The 23349-nt window shown below is 40.7% G+C and overlaps 1 protein-coding gene across 3 annotated transcripts in view; it reads left to right on the plus strand.

Moving 5' to 3' along the window:
* The first annotated feature begins 261 nt into the window (after window positions 1-261).
* The window catches only part of fgf11a (fibroblast growth factor 11a), a 63486-nt gene continuing 40398 nt past the window's right edge, over window positions 262-23349 (plus strand). Inside the window, exons 1-3 of one of the 3 annotated variants that reach the window (XM_068308073.1) lie at window positions 301-346; window positions 491-568; window positions 653-1143. In XM_068308073.1, the coding sequence (XP_068164174.1) occupies window positions 951-1143 (193 nt within the window). In that variant the 5' untranslated portion in view covers window positions 301-346; window positions 491-568; window positions 653-950. Of the gene's footprint in view, window positions 1144-23349 lie in introns of all 3 variants that reach the window. The other 2 variants (XM_068308072.1, XM_068308071.1) reach the window with 2 other exon arrangements.

The following is a 23349-nucleotide window of genomic DNA, read 5'->3' on the forward strand; positions in this document are numbered from 1 at the left end:
CTGTAGCGCACTGCTGAGAGAGTTGGAGAGCCCGATCCGAGATGAGGGATAGATAGACTCACCGCACTCTCTCTCATTTGCTCTCTTCTCTGTGTCCCCCTTCTTTCTCTCTTTCCCTGCGCTCTCTCATATATGAATGTCACCTCTGTCTCTGGGAAATGCCGGATTTTTCAAGTCTTTTTTCCATTTTCTCTCTGGGATGCAGGCAAACGCAAGGTTGATGCCAGAAGAGCCTGAAAGACAGCAAGGAAACACACCGCTTTCCATCTTTTGCGGAACTGACACCTCAGGTCGGACGGTCTCTACTTCTTCTATGACTTTGCTGTCATTGTTACAAATTTTACAGGTAAGGGACAAACTGAAAAGGAGCTGCCATTTGACCAACATCATCACTTTTGGAGAGTTCTTTTCATCCCACTGATTTTAATTCTGGCTTCTACAAAGCTGGGTGAGTTAAGAGGACTAAATATGTTTTTTAATTTGGATCCAGTTTCATCATGGTGAGAATATTCCTCATGCTTGACCTTTTCGGACAGGAGTGAGTTGAACTTTGCTGGAGCTTCGAGAGGTAAGGGTGCACTCAGACTGGGACGAAGGCAGTGGGACACATCTGATAAAGTGCATTCGTTTACATGAGTTCTGTGGCACACAGAGGCTTCAGCTGATCCTTACTTCCAACCACAAAGCAAACAACCAGAAGGACATTTAAAGGCCATCACTGGTCAGTGTGAACCTCAACGGGAACTACTTGTCAGTTTAGGGTGGGCCTTTCACGGATCTAACCTGCTACTCTTTGGTCCATCCTTTCATCCTCTCTACACCTTTCCCTCAGTGGTGCTCCGTCGCCCTGGGTGAGTGGGCAGGGGGGTGGCCCACGGTACCCCCCGACACCTGGGCGCCACAGAGCCGCCAGAGGCTGGTGAGGCGGCGGCAGGGTCAGCGCTGGGAAGATGGCTGCTCTCGCCAGCTCCCTCATTCGCCAGCGCAGGGAAGTCAAGGACCCCCAGGCAAACCGGCAGATTGCCAGCAAGCGCAAGCCCTGCCCAAAGAGCAACAAGTCACTATGCCAGAAGCAAATTCTCATACTTATATCAAAGGTTCGACTATGTGGCAGTCGAGGGAGAAAAATGGAGAAAAGACCAGGTGAGTTCCCACCGGCCTTCATACCCCAAATCCCCAAAATTCTCTGGTTCCTTTGCCCTGTCCTACACTCTTGCCAACTTCCCTTCTTCTTTGCTCTGCTTTCTGTGTGTCGTGGATAAGTGGATTTTGATGGTCAATTTGCCAGACTACAGAATAATCCCCAACTGCAAAGGCTCAATTGTGAACATTCCCACTCTGTAATTTCCAGTTCAAGGCTTAATCTGAATCTGGGAAACATTTCAGCCCATCTTTTTCGAAACAGTACAGAACATGTCACATGTTTATTGTGGCATGACAACTATGCCACCGGTTGGAGATATCACCTAACCTAACCTGTATTGTGATGCCAGTTCTGACATTAAGTGTCTGTCAACACTTTCTTACACATGCTGCTTATCTGCAGGCACAGATAACAAACTTTGCTCATGCATTCAGTGATTTACTGTGATATAAAAATGTCAAGAGGCGACTCATTTACCATTCTGGAGGCCATTACTCTCCTCATTCTTCCCCTTAGGCAAGGGAAATGCATTGTGGGCCAATTTGTCTTGTGTGTTTGAATGTTAGGTGTAATTACAAAATGACTCATTGTTGCTTAATGAGACGGTGACACCTGAGTTGTGTCATGAGAATATTTGTGCTGTGTTGTTGTGCTTTTTGACATTATGAGGCAAAGAAACATTTAATTTTGACAATATTTTCTCAGTAATGTAGATACTCCATCTTAATTATTGGGTTCTCTAAATAAGCTGTTGTGTGTGTGTGTGTGTGTGTGTGTGTGTGTGTGTGTGTGTGTGTGTGTGTGTGTGTGTGTGTGTGTGTGTGTGTGTGTCTGTGTGTGTGTGTGTGTGTGTGTGTGTGTGTCTGTTCCCACATCTACCTTCTTTCAATTCAGCAAACACTAAATGGCCTCTTCCTTCTTGTGTAAGTGTGCTTGTGTGGTTATTTGTTTTCCAACACAATAATTTTATGGGTTATCCTCTAACGCCGGAAGCAGCATCCTCTGTTGTTTCTGTAGGCGGTGATTTACATCCGTCTGTGTTCACGACCGAGAGATGCATCATCAGTTTTCATCATTCTCTCAAAGGGTCCACATGTGTGTTTGTGTGTGTTCAGCACATAGAGGACACTGCTGACCCTTGTCCGTATGTGTGTGTGTTTGTGTTTGTGTATGTCTATTTGTGTATGTGTGTGTGTGTGTGCGTGAGAGAGTTCCCTCCCTCCTCTCGGAGCTACAGCCTCAGGCTACAGTTGACCTCTGACCAAGAACAGACTAGAATATTCCTGAACTGTTGCCTTCACCTCTTCCTCTTCATCCTCCTGCTGGCAGAAGCTCGGAGCTGTCTGCTCACAGCTTATGTTCATTTTGCCTCCAATTGGCTTCCATTGTTTCTACTGGCATCATTTGACTGCTGTTGGCTGATTCTGCATCCTTTCGCCTTGCATTTTGGTTGATTCCCATTGTTTCTTGCTGACTTCTATTGTCACACTGGTTTCTTCAGTCTCTGTTTTTTAATGTCTTACTTACCTTCATTACGTACGTATTCTCAATGTGGGATGATTAGATTCCACAAACTACCTCACAAACATAAATTTAAAAAAATATTTGTTTTTGTATATTGCATAATTTCAAACAATATGACAGTTTTTCCCAACACAGTATTTCTCATTCCATCACATGACTTCCCTTGAAATTCTGTCCATATGAACAGGTGTTGGGTCTAAATCTCGAACATTCACTCAAAAACTGTTCTAAGCTAGACCAGGGTCATCAGACAAAGGCACCCAGAGAGGTTTTTAAGTTTTACCAGCTGCAGCAGGGAGAGACACAGAAGAGATGCACTTGACTTGGTGCAATTCAAAGTAGACTCTGACTCTGTCCCACCCGGCTGCTTTCTTTTATTAAAAAATGGATAGAGCAGGGTTAGATAAAGACGCGCGCAGGCGTCGTAACAGTTTAGATCACACACAAGGTCGAGAACAATAAGACGTTTTTCTACATGTTGGGAGTTAACTTGTGGTTATCTATGTTGGAACATTCTAATCGTCATCAAGGTTGTAGCTGTCTGCAGTAGGTGATTAACTGGAACAGGATGTGTTTGTTAGTACATTCGGGTGCAGCACTTCTAAATGTAGATTATGATATTTTAGAAACACACATATACTTCATCTAAGTTTTAGCTTATCTTACAACAGGAGAGCCACGTAAACTCAAAAACCACCAGACAGAATTCAAAGAAACCCCAGGCATGCTTTGCAGAAATCAAATGGTGTGCGTCTCACGACCAGTTTAATCACTGCACTTATTTTCACGTAGAGTTATGGAGTTTCTTTTAAGTCACATATACTTATAAACATTTTTCTCTAACACCATCTGTGTCTATATCAAATTTTTCTAATTTGCTGTATGAGAATCACTAAAAAGCACCAATGACAGATGATGACACCCAGCTTGGCGGTTACATCAGAGAACTAATTGAGAATAGACCTCTTACTGCTTCAACTTTGTTGGAGTTGTATAAGAACTTGTCCTGTGGTTTCATTGTGTTCTGTAAAACCTATTAGAGCATTTCGTTTTTACCATAAATTCTAATCAGGAGCAGGGAGAGGTGAGGAAGGGTTGAGCTTTCAGGGAGTCAATGCTAACGCAGGCCAGATGTGAGAGCTGATTCGACCGTAGTTGATGATGTCATATGCCTACATAGTCAGTCTATGACACTATCATGTAGCATGTATCCTCCATTGGTGCTTTCTCTGACCTCTGGGTTTTTACTGATAAGTGTTGCATTGCTTCTCTCAAAGTGCAAGATTAGGAGCAAGATTAATTTCGAATCCTTAATGTTTTCAGTTCTATCAAAAGAAACAATGTTAAACTCCAATTCATTTTTTGCATCCCGTGTTGAATTATGTAAGTGGAAAGCAAATGATGAAAAAAAACCCTAATGTTTCATTTTTTGGTCTTACCCTGTGAAGATGTGAGAAGATCTGTTTTTTTTTTTGTCATTAAGCACCAAGTCACTGTTGGAATACTTCTTTAAAGACCTGATATATTTCCACTCTGTGTATTTCTACAGACGAAGAGGAAAAGAAAATGTGCACCACAAGAGACAATGTACAATTGATATTATTTTTGCTGCCTTACTTTTGCCCTTCTGGTGTAGAAAGTTGTCATTCTGCAACAGCTTGAAGTTACTCATGTCTACTCCTTCAGAAAGCTTAACAAAGAATGAGAACAGCAAACATGTCAGGGGGTTATATACCTCTGATTGAGTCTGCTTGAGGCACTGATGAATGTCGACTCCTTGCTGAAAAGACAAAATGTATTTCAGGTGAAAAGCAGCAAGGAAATCCTGATGTATCCAGGGGTTTTCTAGAAAAATTGAGTGTGATTGCACAAAGAGGAGATTTAGAAAAGCAGGCACAAACATTTTGAGGCGACCTGATGGGTCTATCTGTTCCTCTGTGTGTGGGTAGATGTTATCATGCATCTAACCCTGTGCTTCAGAGTCACTGCTTTGTGACTTTATAGGTTCCTTCTGTACTTTTAAATGCCCTTTGAGGCTAGTTTAGGAGAGGATTCGACCTGAGAATGGATGCGTGGACAATATGCGCGCGTGTGTGTGTGTATGTGTGTGTGTGTGTGTGTGTGTGTGTGTGTGTGTGTTTGTGTCCTATCTGCTTCTAAGTGACAAATCTGTAGGCTGATGTGTGTTTTGTGCGTCCCGACCTGACCCCCGTACTTCCCCTCCCTTGCTTCCTCTCTACACTGTCAGTCTGCATCCCTGCCCACTCTGTCACCCCCTCACCTCTACACACACACCTACACACACCTACACACACACACACACACACACACACACATACACAACACACACCACACACACACACACACACACACACACACACACACACACACACACACACACACACACACACATACGCATGCACGCACCTATCTAACCCTCACCTAACCCATACTAATGACGACCCAGCACTATAGCCCACTCAGCTAATAACAAGGTCAGCTAACCCTGCATGCGCGCGCGCATGCACACACTCACTCTCACACACACACACACACACACACACACACACACACACACACACACACACACACACACACACACACACACACACACACACACACACATACACACACACACACACACACACACACACACACACACGGGCACCTACACTGGCTTGACTGTCTTGACGTGATGATGACATCTCCATTGCAGGATTCTTCCCGTCCCCTGGATGAGCCTCAGAATGGTCTCCCTCCCCTGGGCCCATTTTTCCACCAAAGTTGATCAAATTTTGTTCTTGATTTTTTTAGTTATTCTGCTTAAAATGAATTTAAAAAAAGCAAATTGCTCCAGTCACATAGCCTGAGATGATTTCATGATTATTTACACAAAGAGGGGGTAACAGACAGATACTTCATCCTTTTCTTGCGTTTGCGTGTGTCCGTTTCTCTATGTGTGTGTGTCTGTGTGTGTGTGCGTGTGTGTAGTTCCTCAAATGATCTAATGAGGATGTTAAACCTCCTATTGGATATCAAAGACAAACCAAAATAGCTGGAGTTGTCCTTTAATGCCTGAAAGCTGTCCTATCTTTTGTTAACAGGACAGAAAAACATTGGGATTGTCACCGCAAGCACGGCGGACAAGTATTCATACGTCTAAAGCAAATCTGTGTGTGTGTGTGTGTGTGTGTGTGTGTGTGTGTGTGTGTGTGTGTGTGTGTGTGTGTGTGTGTGTGTGTGTGTGTGTGTGTGTGTGTGTGTGTGCGGTTGAGCAGATGTGTGAGCACTTGTATTGGAAACAAACAACAAATGATGCCTTGACAATGGTCACACACACACACACACAGACACCTTGATGGGATTCTCCGTGTGTGCGGCTCATTGTTGTGCAGTGATTCATCAGGCCACACCGGCTGCTCTCATTAACACACACTGATTTATCAATAATGTGCAGCAGCCTTTGGAGAGCTCACATTGAGCTCAGCGATTTACCGCCTCACAGAGTGGATGCTTTAGACAGGCTGCACAAGCAAAGACTATATCCATCTGTTTCTCTTTCTTAGTCTCCTTGTCTTCATCACTCCTCCCTCCTCCGTGCTCCATCGTCTCTCCATCTCACCTCTCTTCCTCCCATTGTCCAGCAGCCTTGATCGTCACATCTCCCCCTCCTCCACGCCACTCACTTATCTTCTCAAGGACATCTTTTAACTGTGAGACCGACTGTCTCACACTCCCTCAGTGTCTGCCTGTCTCTCCTCCCTCGCTTTACTTCCTGTCTGTCTCTAATCATCTCATCTCAGGGCCAGTCAATGGATGCTACAATGGAAAAGCCAGTGTAGGTATTGCACTGCCATGTTACATAAGCCTGAATCTCCTGGTAATGGATCAGGAGAGAGTGGGATGCTCATGTGTGGAGCTTGAAAGTTTCAGTTGTGGAGTTTGTTTATTTGCTATTTACATACTGTTTCTTTTCCTTGTGCAAATACATGATGCATTACCGATGGTGCCATGAAGGGATTCAGAGCTAATGATAAGTTGACACAAATTCTATGCTAATATTATTTTTCATTTTATATTCGTCCTATGAATAATAGTTTAATTGAATATTTTTTTTTTCAGTTCCAGACTAAAAACTGAATTTTTATGCCATTAAAATTTCAATTTCTCAAACGCTCACTTTAAAAAAAAAAAATCAACCACCACTTTATGACAATAGATATTTCTCCATCGCAAGACAGCTGGGATAGGCTCCAGATAGATAGATAGATAGGCTACACCATCAGTTAAATAAAAACAATTCACACGAGTCAGTAGTGATTTTCTCCAGTTTTCTACCAATGAACAGAAACAAGAATTCAATGCCAATTCCATAATGGCGCTTAAGTTGCATTTAAATACAAGTGTTTTAGTTCAGTTTGCTCATAAGGATGGTCCGTCTGTAGAACAGCACAAAGAAAATACAGTAAAGCACATTCAGTAAATGTGATACAAACCAGTGGGCAAATTAATTACTTACAGATTTTTGTCAATGAAAGAATGTGCATTTTAACATTTTACACATTTTCTTTGGCACCACTTTGACCCCATGTTGTCCGTTAAGCGTCATTTTCTCTATCAGAAGCATAGATTTAATCATATAACTGTTTCAAGAACTGCTTCTTCGGCAAGATGAGCACCAATATCCCCAACTGAAATGATCTATTACATGTAGCAACAAGTAGTTCTTCAGTCCTTTGAATTGTGGAGGCTCTTTTGCTCACTAGCTTGAGTCAACCAAACCAACCCCCATCAATCAGCAAACAGAAATATCGTCACAAGCTCTCCACCATTAGCAGCAGCTTATGGACTTTTTTTGTTTGCTAGCAGGTTCCACCCTCTGTCTTTGCAAAGCCCGGCAGATGTTGTGTATGAAATACGGCCCGGAATAAATTATTTGGAGATGCTCACATTTGGCCTGTGTGACGATCAATGTGTGTGTTCAGTGTCACTCCTCCCAACCAACTGATTTATGGAACCGACCACCATTTGTTTTGCTATGGAGCATTTTTTCAACTGGCATCAATCATCATCATCAGACCAAATAGAATATATCTGGTGGATGATGCCTAAGCATGCGTGTGTGCATGCATGCGTTCTGTTGTGTGTCACTGTGGACATAAACTTAATTTGGATAAAGCAAGTGTGTGAGCTCTGTGTGGGTGTTTGCGAGCCCATGCTGGTTTCATGAAGCCTGCAGTGCCCTGCTTGGAATGAGGTGAGCTACTTGGATTCATTATGGCCACATTGTTGGCAAGTCGGCTTTGGAAATGTCAGCTTGTCCCATCAAACATAATGAGAGCGGGGCTGTGATGATTTCAAAACTTTGCTCTTCATGTGACCTCCAGCAAACATCATAGCACATCCACACACACACGCATCTACAGTAAATGCATGTAAATACAGTATATTTATCTGCACTGATGTAAAACAGTTTACACTCACTCTGGGATTCACAGTCCTGAGATTCTAGGCTGGAAAACACCAACAAGACTTGCTCTGGTAACCAGAAACAGTGCAATGCTCCTTTAAATTGCAATGTTAACATACTGATGATAGTAAAAGCAGCATTAGCATTTTATATGCAATCAATTTGCTGCATGCTTTGTGTTCAGAGCTGAGCAGGAGTAATGTCACATTAATATGGTACTTTAGAGACACAGGACACACACACACACACACACATACACACACATTAAGGTCATGTGTAGCGAGTGTGTGTTAACTCAGCTACAGTCGTTGACTATGTAAGGTCATTTATGTATTCATAAACAACCTATTTTAGATCCACCTCTCCCGCTGTGTGTTTACCTCTCACGCACCAACAAACAACTCAAACTCTTCGAGCCTGCAGCTGAGTAATATTCGACTCGGGGAAAAGCCTTCGTGCATGTTTCTGTGCGTGCATCTGTATCTGATTACTTGTTAAATTTACTTTGATGATATCAGCCGTGACACCCCTGGGAGGTGTAACATTTACTGACAGGTGCTTTGGCGTAATTAATCAGTACATGGCACGGAGACTTCTGTCTTTTCATTTGCCCACTTCTCTCTGTAACCATTTGCAGGTTTTTTGTTCTTTCTGAGATTAAAATTTCTGCAACTAGGAGATTATAAACTAAACACATCGATAGTGCTGCTTTATCTAAATTATAAAGAAAGAAATACATTCTCTGGAAGAACATGAGCTGTGACAGTTATCCTTGGAGCGCTGATCCACAGGAACACAAAGATATAGAAACATTTCTTTTATTTCTCTCTTCTTTTCCACCATTTCTCTAATATTTCTTCACTCCTTTCCTGTCCTCCACTTCTCCCCCTCACATGTTCTTCGGCTGCTTTAATATGCAATATGTATGTTTAATCGTTTGCACTTATTCCACTTCAGGTGCTGTTACTTAGGCGGTGCATGAGTAATAGTGAATGATGTAGCCGGCCTATAGACTGTTTGGACCAAACAGAGAAAAGTAATCGAGGTGCTGCATAAACAATGTAAAGATAAAGCTGCTGTTTTGTTTTAAAGAGAAATGTGGCAATCATACAGACAGCTTACATTTGCAGATTCTAAATCACTTATGCTGACTACACACACACACACACACACACACACACACACACACACACACACACACACACACACACACAAATACACACACAGGGTGATGATAAAAGGGGATGCGGTACACTCAAAGCTGTGATCTATTCTGTCTCAGCCACCCGTAGGCACAAAGCCTGCTCATTGGCTCAGGACCTGCAGCACATACATGTATTCATCATGCACATGCATAAAGACCTGCACCCTTTGAAAATGGTACATATAGATGGTAAGTGTGTGTGCATTTGTGGACATGTAATTGAAGTGTGTTTGCCCGCCTGTAATGCAAAAGTTCAGGTGCATGACGCGTTCTTCATTTTAATGTGCCATTAATCTGTAAATCTGAACCAGAATGCAGTCTTCCCCAGCACACGCACGCACGCACGCACGCACGCACACACACACACACACACACACACACTATACCAGCCAGAAGTTTTGTGTGCAGATGAGAGACGAACATCCTCTGAAACTGGGGCTCTACCTCTGACGTTAGAGTATCAATCATGCTGTTACTGTTTCACTTTGCAAAGGGATAGAGAGACAGATATGACCAGCCAGAGATAGAAAGTGCTCTCATTCATTCAGCAATCACGCATTAAAATTTTAAGTCTAGTGGTCCAAGTAAAAACAACATAAAACTCTATAGTGGGTGATTTTATATTAAAGCAACTCAGTTTTCAATTAAGTGAAGTCGTTCTTCCCTGAAAAATCAAACAAACATAAAACACTAAATCTGGCAGATTACTCCGATTCACCAGAAGAAGTCATAACATCTAAAACTGACGTGTGTGTAAAACGTCATGTGATGTTACCGCTTTAACGCTTGGCAAGTTTTGACATCAGAAGCCCTTTAAGGCAACTGGGCTATGAAGGACAGCCATGTATGTATCGTCATTATTTTTGAATTATTAAAACTTCATTAGACGTTTGTAGGTGGAAAGGGACGGGATTCGGAGATGGTCTGATGCTGACATTCACAAAGGTCACAAGACAGATTCAGACCCAGGATTCTGCCTACTATTATGACTCATATCTAGATAACATGTCTTTCTGGTTGCTTTAATTCATGCTCCATGCATAAATGGATTTATTATCGTATGTATTCATGTCCAGCATGTTCTGTGTAATCAATTTAAGGACAAGCAGCAAAGGACGGCAGATGCAGTAAATCTTTATAATGAAGCCAGATGATATGACTTTGGGTTTCAATCACAAATTCATGTCACACTCTTAATCCTGGCTTATAATGTGAGCATCACCCTAAGGCAGTACTTATGTCAGGCTTTAAACGCACTTAGTTTAAAACGCAGAATCATTGAGTGAAACACAATTCTATAAATGATCATTTTATTTTGAGGCATTGCAGGATTAGTCGTTTATTTTTTACAATGTTAAAGTGTTCATCATACTGTATAAATTTATGATGTAGGTGGTCACAGATTGCTTACGAGAAGATGGAAGTGGGCAGATAATGATGACAGAGAGGTAGATCTACTAAGTAGCTGAAATTGGATCTGACAGAGAACAGAGACTAAATTCAGTAATGCCATTAGACAGATCCATCACAGATCCATACTGTCAAGTGTTGGACTCAAGTAATTCTTTTGTACCTTTGTCAGTGAGCTGTGCGTCCAATCTAGAGGAAATCTGAGCAACTCAGAACTACATTTATTTATGGCACAGTATCAAACAAACAACACAGCTCCAGAAGCCCACAACTAACTTAAACAAAATGAAGTGGATGGCAGTAAAAATAACTACATATCTTTGTAGGTTCTCAGTCATACAGTCTAATTCCTCAGGATTAGACTCTGCAGTCTACCTGCACCTGAAAGACACAGGCCGCTCCTTTACGTGTGAACACATAAATATAAACATTACATATTTAGAAAAGGCTTTGTATTCACTTCTTCTTCATCCTATTTTTTGTTAATAAGTCTTCCATTAGTTTTCAAACAAACAAACAAATAAAAAAATTAAGCACCGCTTAAAGCCAAAACAACTAACTTCTATCCCCCCCTCATGCTCCTCATTATGAGCACTTCCCAGTGATATTATTGTGGTGTTGCTGTTGCAAAGAGTCCAGAGCTCTAATGCTTCTAGCTAAAAACTAACTTTTGTTTGAAAGTTTTTTACTAAGTTCCTTTCAGCTGTTAGTTTCATTTCTGACTACAAAGTTCATGGTAGTGTCAGAAAAATGGCTGCCAAACATATTTTGGTGAGATGGCGACAGAGTGGTGCAGTAGATAGCACTGTTACCTCACAGCAAGAAGGTTCAATTCCTTTTTGTGTGGAATTGTATGTTATCCCTAATAGTGAGATATAATAATAGATTTGATTTACATAACGTTTAATCTACAGACTCAGAGCGCCTTATGGTGTTTGCATTATTCATTCCCTCCTCATTCATTCTTGGTGATGATAGAATACATGTGTAGCCACAGCTGCCTTTGACCAGAATGACGGAAACGTGGCAACCAACAGCCTTTCTGACCACCACTAAAACATTCACACACAAGGAGGGTAAAGTGTCTTGCCCAAGTACACAACAACAGATGACTGGTGGAGCAGGATTTAAAGCGCCAATCCTACGATCATTGGACGTCCTGCCCTACCACCTGCTGCTCTGAAATGATGGCAGAGTGGCACAGCAGCTCCCACCTCCAAAAACTGAAGCGAACTGATCGCATTGAATTGTCAGTAGGTGTATGTGGATATTTGTTTTTCAAGTGGCCCCATGATGCTGTGGTGTACCCCGCCTCTCACTGGTAGCAAGCTCGGCTAGGCTCCAGCAGGCCCATGAAGACCTGTGACAGCACAACATCTTTATGGGGAACCAAATAGAGATAACTGCTGTTGATATTCTGTGGAGGAGATATTTATTCACTCTTGTTAAGTTTAAACGAAATAATTCTTCATTTTCTCTTTAAATGAAAGGTTATTGTCAGAAAATATTAATCAAAATAGTCGTATAACCATAACCACACATTTATTATTGGCACCATGATGATGAGGTCCAATAAAAAAAGGATGATGAATGAACATTTTTGAACTTAAATGTTTTACATCATACTCTTTAAGCAAAGTGCAGTGAAGTGAGGCTGCACCAACAACTCTTCCCCCCACACCGCCCCTCTCTCTGGGACTAAGGTTAACTGGGAGATGGTGTGATTAGAGCAGAAGAGGAAATACTCAATTCTGACCTCTAGAAAGAACTACACAACCAGGAGAATGGAGGAAGAGTGTAATACAGGATGAACTAAGTGGGATACTGCAAGAGAGGATGTTTAAAGGAGACATCAATGACTATCTGTACGTGATTTCAAGCTGGATTGTATTTGTATAATGATCCTGCAAGCGAAGGTTGATGGCAAGATCTTCCATTTTAGAAATCTGCACATTTTTTTAAATAAAATGGATGGTGTTGCATTTGCAAGATTTTACAAAAAATTACAGCCATTACCAATTTTGTCATGCTGCAGCATGGCAGCATGGGTATATATTGGGTATAAATCAGCATATGCCAGTCCTGTAGCCATTAATATTTATGCACATGTAAAAATTTGTGACCAATAGTTGGTGTATGTGCTTGCTAGTTTGTTATCAGTTGTAATGCATAAACATCCAAACTTCCTGGGACGTCCATCAGGAAAGAGCTAATCCAGAGACAAGGAGAGCATCTTTTATGTGTGCTTTCCCGAATGTGACAAGAATAACCTTTTTTCCTTATAGATAAAAAAAATATTGATCCATTTTTCTTTCTGAAGTGGTGGCGCACGAGTCAAAAAAACTAATAGTTCAAGATCTGTGTGTACTACTGGGTGCTGTTCCAGTTTTACCAAGCTCAAATAAATTGTACATTAATTACATTTTAAACGTAAAGGTCTCACACGCACAAAAAAAAATGCGCAATACGATATCAACAAATTAAAAGAAATAATGTTCAATAAACCAATGAAAATTAAAGAAAATATTTGTGAAAAAAGGAAAATTGGCATTTTGTTTAGAAAATTGTGAAGTGAAGTGAAAAAGTGAAGTAAGAAAGTCAAATGGCTAGTACTTGGCACAGAGAGAGAGAAATGTCGGAGGGCCAAAGAGAGATGGACCGATATGGAAGAGGAAGACGGACTAAAACCTGCTCTAAAAAGCAAGGAGGAGATTGTGTGATAGAGCGATAGATGATAAAGAGGAGAGGAAGCAGGTGGATGGATCAAGGAGAGAGGTAAGAGGGTCAAAGTGGAGAGGGTGAACCGATTAATGGGGGAGAAAGGGGCAGAGGATACAGGGAAAGAATAAAAGTGTTGGAAGAGATAATTGAAAAAATAGCAAGAAAGGTTAAGAGCAATGAAGGGAAGGATGGAGGAGAAAGGCGTGGGAAAGACGAGGTTGCCGGCACTCAGTTATGTGACGAAAGTGGGAATTAGGGAGAGAGAGGAAGTCAATTCATGACTCTCGTAGGAGCCTTCATCAGATAATTTAGTTTGAAAAATGTGTGTTTGTAATGATGACTCCATCCATCCCTGGATGTGAAAGATGCATGGGTATGGTGAGAAAGGTTTTATGTAACATCATAATTGTGTGTGTTTGTGTGTGTGTGTGTGTGTGTGTGTGTGTGTGTGTGTGTGTGTGTGTGTGTGTGTGTGTGTGTGTGTGTGTGTGTGTGTGTGTGTGTGTGTGTGTGTGTGTGTGTGTGTGTGTGTGTGTGTGTGTGTGTGTGTGTGTGCGTGCGTGCGTGTGTGTGTAGACAACAGGGGGGTGTTGAAGCGTGTATATGTAGTCAAGCTGACACTGGAGTCTCGGGGCAGAGCCGGTGCTTATAAGAAGATAAGCAGACATAATTAAGAGACCATTAATAAATGTGTTAATGAGCACTGCATGTAACCCAAAGAATAAAGGAGATGTGTGTATGTGTGTGTGAGGCACACACTGGTGTTTGTGTATCTTTCATATCAGCCGTATCAGCCAGCTGAGATAAGTCATCATTATAAGATATGACATGCCTGTAGCACACACACACACACACACACACACACACACACACACACACACACACACACACACACACACACACACACACACACACACACACACACACACACACACACACACACACACACACACACACACACACACACACACACCGTCATCTCCACCACTTTTGCATAGAGAGGCTTTTAGCGATGCCCTTGTAGCCTCAATGACAGCATCTCGGTGAGGGTGTATTCACTGGAGGAATGTTCAGCTTTCCACTAACATGTAATCTTGATAGGTTAGTGATGATCATGGACGATGTTATTCTGCAGGATTCCATTTAAATTTAAATTCATTCAAAAGGTTTGATTAAGGGGTTTTATTTTTGACCTTGGTAAAATGTTCTGTTGTTTCCACGGGTGTGTTTGAACACACACCGAAGCTCAGTGGCTTCAAGTGCTGAGTTCACATATTTTCTTTGCTTACTACATTATAACATGAAACAGTTTTAATCTGTTTGAGAAGATTATGGAACTCAATATGCACATAAATCATTGAACTGAAAGCTGATTAAACCTTTATAAGTTATTACAGAATAAAAAGATTATCAACACTGCTGCATTTCTATCACAAGATTATTAATTTGATTCTACAGACTAATGGCAGCTTGATCTGTCATCACATCATACCTCACCTCTAATTTCCTAACGTAATTTTAATTCATTGACATGTTCATCTCTTTATTCCGCCTTTAGTTCATCTGACAAGAATGTAAATGTCTTCTTTAACTTCCATCATCAATCATCACCACTGGGAAATACAGTACATACAGGCGAATCCTTGGAAACAGTTATGGATCAGTCATATTACATGTTTGTGTTTTACTGGGGTTTCTCAAACATGTGACGTTGCAGAACTGACAAAAATATGTCCACCAGAACTCTCAGGACTCAAACACGACTGGCAAGAAGAACCCCAAAGCACCCCTGCAAATTACAGGGGTGCTTTGCAAATTCAGTGAATGTTATTTTAATATTTCACATCATTTGATTTAAGAATGGCCAGTGCACAGGTTTCACCCACAATCCACAAATATAGTTTTCAAAGTGTAATCTCTAATGTCAAAAAGATGCGTAATCAGCAGGTGTTCTGCTGACGACGACTTTGTTTATCTGAATTTAACATCGAAGAGCGTCCGTTGGCTTGTTGTAGGCTTTTTAATCTTGAGTTTAGTTTGGGGCTGCTGGTAGCTCAGGCGTTGGGGATATTGGTTTTGTGGTTGGTTTTGTGGTTGCTGATGCGGTTTTGTGATTAGATTGAAAGCAAAAAATACTTTTCATCGACGGCACAACTCTCATGGAGTCCAGTGCCAGACTGAGTCATTTTAATAAATATACACTGAGTGCACCTTGGCAACCTAGCCTCGTAGTTGTAGTTTGTCAGAATAGATTTTATAGATTGACGAAATGGCTTTGATTTGCCTTGTACTTCCTGTTTATATTGGTTTGTCCTGTCAACCAATGTGGAGGGGTGGGTTAAGCCTGAAAGCTAAGCTTTTCTTTTCAGCCTGAGTATTATATTTATGTACTGTACATTAATGCCTTCTCTCTTTTTCAATGGATTACTCATTGAAGACCTTTTTAATTTAAGCACAAGTTCCCCAAGTCACAGCCTCTCCGGTTCTGCTGTATCATGTAGGGATTTTAACTGAACAGTAATTTTAAAAATCTTGCTCCCATACGCACAATCAGATTGACAATATTAAGGGCCTCCAAATAACCCCTCATGGTCTCCTCACTTCTCTCCAACAAAACATGGAGAAAAAAAGGAAGAGAAAACCAGCCAACATTGGAAAGCAGTACACCTTACCGAAAACTCGTCTCATCCCTCCTTTCACCCATTTCATCTCATTCTGTCTGTAAGATACCATATGTGCACTAATTCTCCCTGGGAGAATGGATAGTTTTGTTTTTTGCCTTCCTGTTGTATGTTAGTAATAATCCTGATAGTGACGTCAGTCATTATAGCTCTAGGGTTTTGGTATGACTGGTGGGATGGTTTCCAAATCCTACATTCTCTTCCTCATATCTCTTTGTCAATCTCCAGTTTAGCCACTTAAAGAAGTAGCCGGCCTTTTTTGGTTTCCTTGATTGTCTTTGAAATACAACAGAAACATGCTTCACACCTAGAGATGCTCTCTTTATACAGCCTTAAACTTGACTTCCCTTTAGAGTGAGGTAACAGGAAGTAGAATTTGGAAATGCAGTTTTTCTGTTGTTGTTTAGATGGTAATTTTAAAAAATATTTTATGTTAGTTTTTTATACTGCAAATTGAGACGGAAAAATCAACCTTGGTTTGATCCATCTGTGGATTGTTAAATATGTTAGTCCAGACCAAGATTTTTGAATAGGTGGACAAATTGCAATGCAATGTCCAATGATCCCCAGTGGCTTCACTCAAAGATAGTGAATAACGAGGCATATCCTTGAAAGGGACATTGTTTGAATGTAGGTATATGTCACTCAAAAACATACAAGCTTTTGAGTGACATTTGGCACCAACAGTCCCGTTGTAAACATGTAAAGTACCCATGTTGTTGGCACGAACATTTACCCTTACCATCACATATGCAGGCTCTGCTATTCAGTTTTGGTTCTAATCACAATAGACTATTTGTTCTTAACTCTTATAGCACTATGATCGCGATCAGATCACATGATGTTTTTAAGCCATTCTTAACAAATAAAGTCTGTCACGTGGATTATTGTGTGCATGTTTATGTGACAGTACAGATGTGAAACTGTCTTCTGGGTTTTGATTGGAGCTGATTGACCCCGGAAAAACAGAGATATGATTGTTTACATTAGATCTAAGACAAGCGGTTCAAACGGCTTCTTTTATTGGTATAATCAGATGGCAGGCGCTGTATTTCTGTCCATGTAGTTGCCATCGTACAAGCGAGGATGCATTTATCCACATGATTTGAACATGTCTCGCAATTTGTGCCTTTTGTCACGTGATGCAAACATGTACTGTAATTGGTGTATTTTGTCATGTGATACAAATATGTCTCGCGATTCCTGCATTTCAAGTGGCAGTGTCTTATTTTGAAAAACTCCTTTGAAGAGTGGAATAAGTGACACAAACTGTATATAGTTATGTTAGAACCCTATGGCAAATTTTTTTGAGTGCAAAATCCAATCGATGAGCATGTTTTTGGTTTTTATTTGCAATAAAATAGACTTTGTTCAATTTTCAAATTTGACTGTCTGTTTTGGCCAAACAAACTCCTTTGAAGAGTAGCATAAGTGACACAAACTGTAGTAATGCTAGAAGCCTATGGCAACCTTTTTGGAGTTCAAAATCAATTCGATGAACATGTTTTTGGTTTTTATGTTCAATAAAATACAATTTGACTGTTGATTCTATCCCAATGTGTCAATATAGTAAGTTATAGGGAAATAATAACTATCTCTTCATATAGCTGAAGTTGTGCTGAAGACAAACATACCAAGCATAGGTATGTTCAATCATTTTTAATGTGGTACATAGAGAAATATCAAAGGTACCAAAAAATGGCCAAAATAGGTCAGGGGTCTAAGAGTTAAACCTGAGGAATGTCATATTTATGATTTTCCAGCTCTATCTGCAATTTGGACTCTACTGACCACAGGACCGTTTGTTCCAGTCCATTTCAGCTTGTGGTCAAAAAGCACAAGCTTTCCCAGTAATTTCCCAATTACAATGCTTTTCAGAGTGATTCCTGTCCCTGTGTCAAGGCACAGCATTGACTGTCTATGGTTGAAATACGTTACTGGCATCAAGTTCAGAATAAGCACATATTTGATGCAGTATGATTATGTAAGGCATTAAATGTATTATTGCTGTTCATTTCTAAATTGACTAAAAACACAAAAAATCAAAGCGGTTTTGAAAGAAATACATTTGTGTTAAGCAAAAGAAAAAAAAATTAGGGTGTGTGTGGAAACAAAAAAGCTGCTAAAGCAACTTTTAACATCTACTGATCGTTACAACGATACATGTTGAGAATAAATAGAATAACCGGTACCAAGCCAGAAAACCTGACCACCGACAGAAACAATGATGAGTGATACTAAGGAGATGACTGGGAGAAGAGAGATGACAGAATAACAGATGGAGAGATAGGAAGCGATCACCAGGCCTGCTGGAGATGATGGCGTTGCCTGGATGGGTTCTAACAGGAGGCCTGTCTCTGCATGTGTAAAGGGAATTATCTTTGTCCAATTTAGAAGGAAAGCTTGTATAATTAAAGTGCCGTTTACTAGCTGGAGGGAAATTAAATCCCTTAGAACCGGGCCGAGGACGGTGAGAGAGAAAAGTTGGTGGCTTGATAAGCAGGTGAACAAAGAGGAAATTATAAAGAAAGGAAGAACAGGAAAAAGGAGATCACTCCAGGTTTTTCATTATCTCTGTAAAACAAATTGGAATAGCAAGCGCTGCAGTTACAGTTAAATACACAGTGTCTGTGTGTTTTTGTTTGCTGTGATTAGCTGCAACTGGTTGAAAAAAAAAAGAAAAGAAACCCAGCGCTGTGTGAGGATAACCCCATCTCTCTGGATTCATTCTGTTGAAAGATGACCTGCACAAGCAATGGCGAGTGGCAATTTGACCTCCGTGGTCCTCCTGTTTGGGCCTATATATCGCTATCATCAGTGCCACCAATCAAAGTGCGATTGTGCTGGAATGGGGAACAGCTGCTTTAGCGAGATCAAGAAATAATTAGGAGCAACATTTTGCGAACTGCTTGACATTTCGGTTGATTGCAGAGCTGCCATCGAGAGTGCAGTGGGATGTGGCTGTACAGCATAACTGTGTATATGCATCTCTGTTTTGGTATGGAAGAATGAATGAACCGAGGACAGACTGGAAGAGAAAGTCTCCGCAATCAGTTTAATTAAAGAGTAGCGATGCATGAGATTAGATTGAGAGCCTATGGTGTAAAGGATATGATTATACAGTGAGAGCGACACAGATTGAAGATGAAGAAAGAAAGAGGGAACAATGACAAGAGATTTGACTCCTTAGGTTACCACAGCGCCTATGATGTTGCTGTCTTAATGATGTGGCACCCCCTGAGTCAGGTACTGTGTGTAGTTCCTTTGTCCTTGAATGTGATAACACAAAATCCCATGTTACACTGACTGAGGACAAAAACTGTCAGACCCCAGTCGACTTAATGTCATGATACTAAAGCATTTGCTGTGTGGACAGTTTACATTCAGCTACAGCGTTTCTATCAGTCTCTGAAATTGGATTTACATTACTGCTGCCATGCCCTAACCAGTGTAATGTGTCACACTGAAGCTAAACAATCCTCAGCAGTTTATAAAGGTATCAAGTAAGGTGCGAACATTGAGATACATAATATTGTAACCAGATAAAGTCCGTTTCATTTTCTGACTCTTGACAAACCAATGTTTGTCAAGACATATTAAAGAGCAAGATGAGAAAACATGATATTGAAACAACTTTCAAAATTTTCTGAAAATATGGCTTTTACCCTAAAGAAGAGTCTGCTAGGACATTTTTTGCTTTTCACATTTTGAATTAAAGTTTAAGATTGTCATATAACCCAAACACGTGCAACAGTAGAACGTTTCTTTTTGTAGAGGTGCTTCTCTTTTCTGACTTGGATAAACTCTTGTGAGTTTAATGTACAAATGTTTGAGGTTTTGGACTGACGTCAAACAGAAGACCTCACATTCTTCTGCTGTGAGATTTTTGTTAAAATGTGTGTCTTTTTTAAATTGGTCTGGGTTTTTAGACATACCAAACATTAGGATTACACTAGACAAGCTGTTTGGATTTCAAAGCTCTAGCAACTTAAGTTTAAACGAATTTTGCACGCTTTTAGGTGCATGGGTGAACAAATAAGGACCAATAGTTTTTTGGTTTTATGCTGACAGAAGAAGACGTAAAGAGGGGAGACAAGGTGCTCACTCCATATGTTTACAGATGATTGAGAGGGAAGGACAGTGTGGGAAGCCATTAAGCTGGGAAAAGACAATGTGTCCTCTGACCTAAACGACAAAATTATTTCTCATAACTTCAAAAATGAAATAAGATAAGATGAAGAGGTATAGATGGTGATCAGAAATGTTTATGGCACAGTACCTTGTATTTTTACAGAACAGTGGTCTAATGTTGAGCCATGATTCACCTACATTGATGATAGCCTCTCGGGTAGCTACAGTGGCTTGATGGCAATTGTGAGTTCTTTGAAAGTTCAAAAACACTTTGTGTGACCTTGGCCTCATCCAAAGCAATATTTGCCTGATATGCAGTGCGGGGTGGGGGGCGGGGGGCACTGAAAATTTGCTGCAGAATCAGTTGCTGGAAGGCCAGGGCCCCATGGCCACTGGTCTGTGATTTATCTGTCTTCCGTTCAGGACCACTTCTCCTGGTTTCTTTGGAGGTTTCTTGATTCTGGATTTATTGATCTTGGTTTCATTGGTGCAATAAAATGTTCATTATTTGCAATGTTTTCCTGTATTTTTGGAGTAAAGCTTTTGTGTCCTCATCTTTGTGAGGTTCAGCTTTGATGTTGGACCTTTCAGGAACTGCATTTAACCTAACTGAAGAATTTAACAGAGTTCACCGGGGATGTAAAACCTTGTAGTCATTGGCAGTTACCGTTACTTCAAGCTCATTATGTATCTTCTATGACATATACACTCATGTAAATACACAATTTCTCCTTGAAGATGTGGATCCCACCAATTTCTGTGTGTGTGCAGGTATAGTGTATTTGGCCATTAACTAATGCATGGTGGGAGAGCTGGTCTGCCACTGTCGGCTCACCAGGGTCAGAGATCACTGATGCAAAAGAACACAAGTGTCTTCCACGGCTGGCTCTGTCTCATTCATCTCTGTCAGAGACTCAGCCAAGAAAATACGAACACACACATACATACCTAGACGTACACACATACAGGTAAATGCTTATGGGTGGGTTTGCTCCGGCAAATCAAGCAACAAGCAGGCGCTTACACCAAGAAGCACACACATGTACACATGTAAACATAGACTGCCTGTGATTGCAAGCATACACAAAGAGAGAGAGAGAAAGAGAGCTACACAGAGGGAGAGAGAGATGGCGCTCAAGGAGAGAATCACTTGGTGTCACTTTCACATACATTTTGCTTTCTCTAATGGGAAACAATTTAGAAAGAGACCAAAATGTTGTTTGACACAACCTGTCTGTCTGTGTAATTGGAGAAGTTACAGCTGGACACACGTTTACAGAAAAACATTCATGAACCGTATCTTCTATAGTTTTTGTTAAAATTATATTGTGTGAGATATCCATCAATTTTCTTGCCATTGCTTTATCCTGTGAAGGGTTTGCAGGGGGCTGGAGCCAATCCCAGCTGACATTAGAGGTGAAATGAGCCCTGGCCAGTTCATTGCATGGTTACACAGAGAGACAAACAATCTTTCACACTTGCATTCACACCTTGGGAGAACCTGGACAGAACACAGACACAGGAAGAAAATACTGGAAGTGCTCCACATGTTGCCACTATGCCTCACAGAAGGGCATCTTTTCTAAGCAACAGCCAGACACTGTACATCCCACATTGGAGTCCAAGCACAACTGGTGGTGGTGCCGATGACTGTGCTGAGACCAATGAAGTGAGGAAGTTGCTAAATCTCCAACGATTGAATGGTAATGGAGAAGTGGAGCGAAGGTGAAGGATTGAAAGAACCAGCTGTAGCTATAGATGGAGCTCCAGCCCTGAACCAAATATAGAATGATTTATAAAACATTCTGTCTTTATTTTTAAAATTATAATTTAAAAAATGGAAAGATGTTTTGGTAAAGACTCCATCTGTACTACATTTTTGTCTTTTCTCTTTCATCAGTTTCAAATGTGAATTTTAGTCACAGTTAATATTCAATCACATTTTTTTACTCATAACACAACCAACTGCACATCTGGTTTGACTATTTTTTATAATTATTATCTTTGTATTTTTTAGATAAAAGTCCATAATTTTTAAAATGTAAATGCTTCACTTTGAGAACTCTTTTGTGCAATCAAATCCATTGTAGCTGTGAGCCACTGAAGTTTCATGGCTAAAAGCTCAACATTCTAAACTTTCAACAAATTACCAACATCGGTTTGAGTTGTAAACTGAAATAGTTTTGCCAATGTAGGCATTTCCTTCACATTTTTATGGGCGATAGTCATTTCCTCCATTTGTGTCTTGCTTTGAGTTATACTATAATATGCATTAAGGGTCATCTATAGCTTCATTAGACAGGTATTTGCCTGCATTGTGCTCTAATGGCTCTGAGGGGAATATTCCAATTTACCTGTGTATAGGTCAGCATTTACCAGAAAGGGTGTCATTAATAGCAGTGGTGGAGGAGAGCGATACAGTACAAGGGAGTGGAAGTGTGAGCTTTAAAGAGTAACAGAGATGTTTGTGATGGAGAGAGTAGAAGTGAGTGGGCGGATGGTTTGGTTCCTGACCATTGATTCTTTTCAATGTTACAACACTGGGGCCGTTGGTGATGGATCTCTCCGCTTCACTCCCACACCTCTCCCCCCTCTGATTGTCCTCTGTTCTTTCTGCTCTTCCTGATTCTCTCACTTGCTTTCACAATCACCCCCCTCCCTCCCATATTTATTTATCATGCAGTTTACCTCAGTGCTTCTTTTGGCTCATTTGGTGACTTCCTTCTTTTTGTGTTCTGTGTCAGTTTTCTTGTTTTTCTATTTGCCGTCTTTCATTTTTCCCTTTTCACTGCTTTTATTAAGTTTTTAGCTTCTTGCATTTCTAGTTCATTCTTCTTTCCCATCCTCTGCTACTCCATTTCTTGCACTTCTCCAAATCTTAAGCCTTCTTCACACAGCTTTTTTCAAAGTAGGACAATACAGTTTTTCGTACAGACACAATCAAAACCTAATATCTTACTGTTTTGTTCTGTCTATTTGATGGCAGTTGGTGTAGCAAGAAAGGTGAATTAGACATCGGTGTCACGTTGGCTAAGTGCTGTGATGTTTTCATGTTCGCAGCCAA

This window comes from Antennarius striatus, chromosome 23, assembly GCF_040054535.1.
Source record: "Antennarius striatus isolate MH-2024 chromosome 23, ASM4005453v1, whole genome shotgun sequence".
In the NCBI taxonomy this organism is placed as follows: Eukaryota; Metazoa; Chordata; class Actinopteri; order Lophiiformes; family Antennariidae; genus Antennarius; species Antennarius striatus.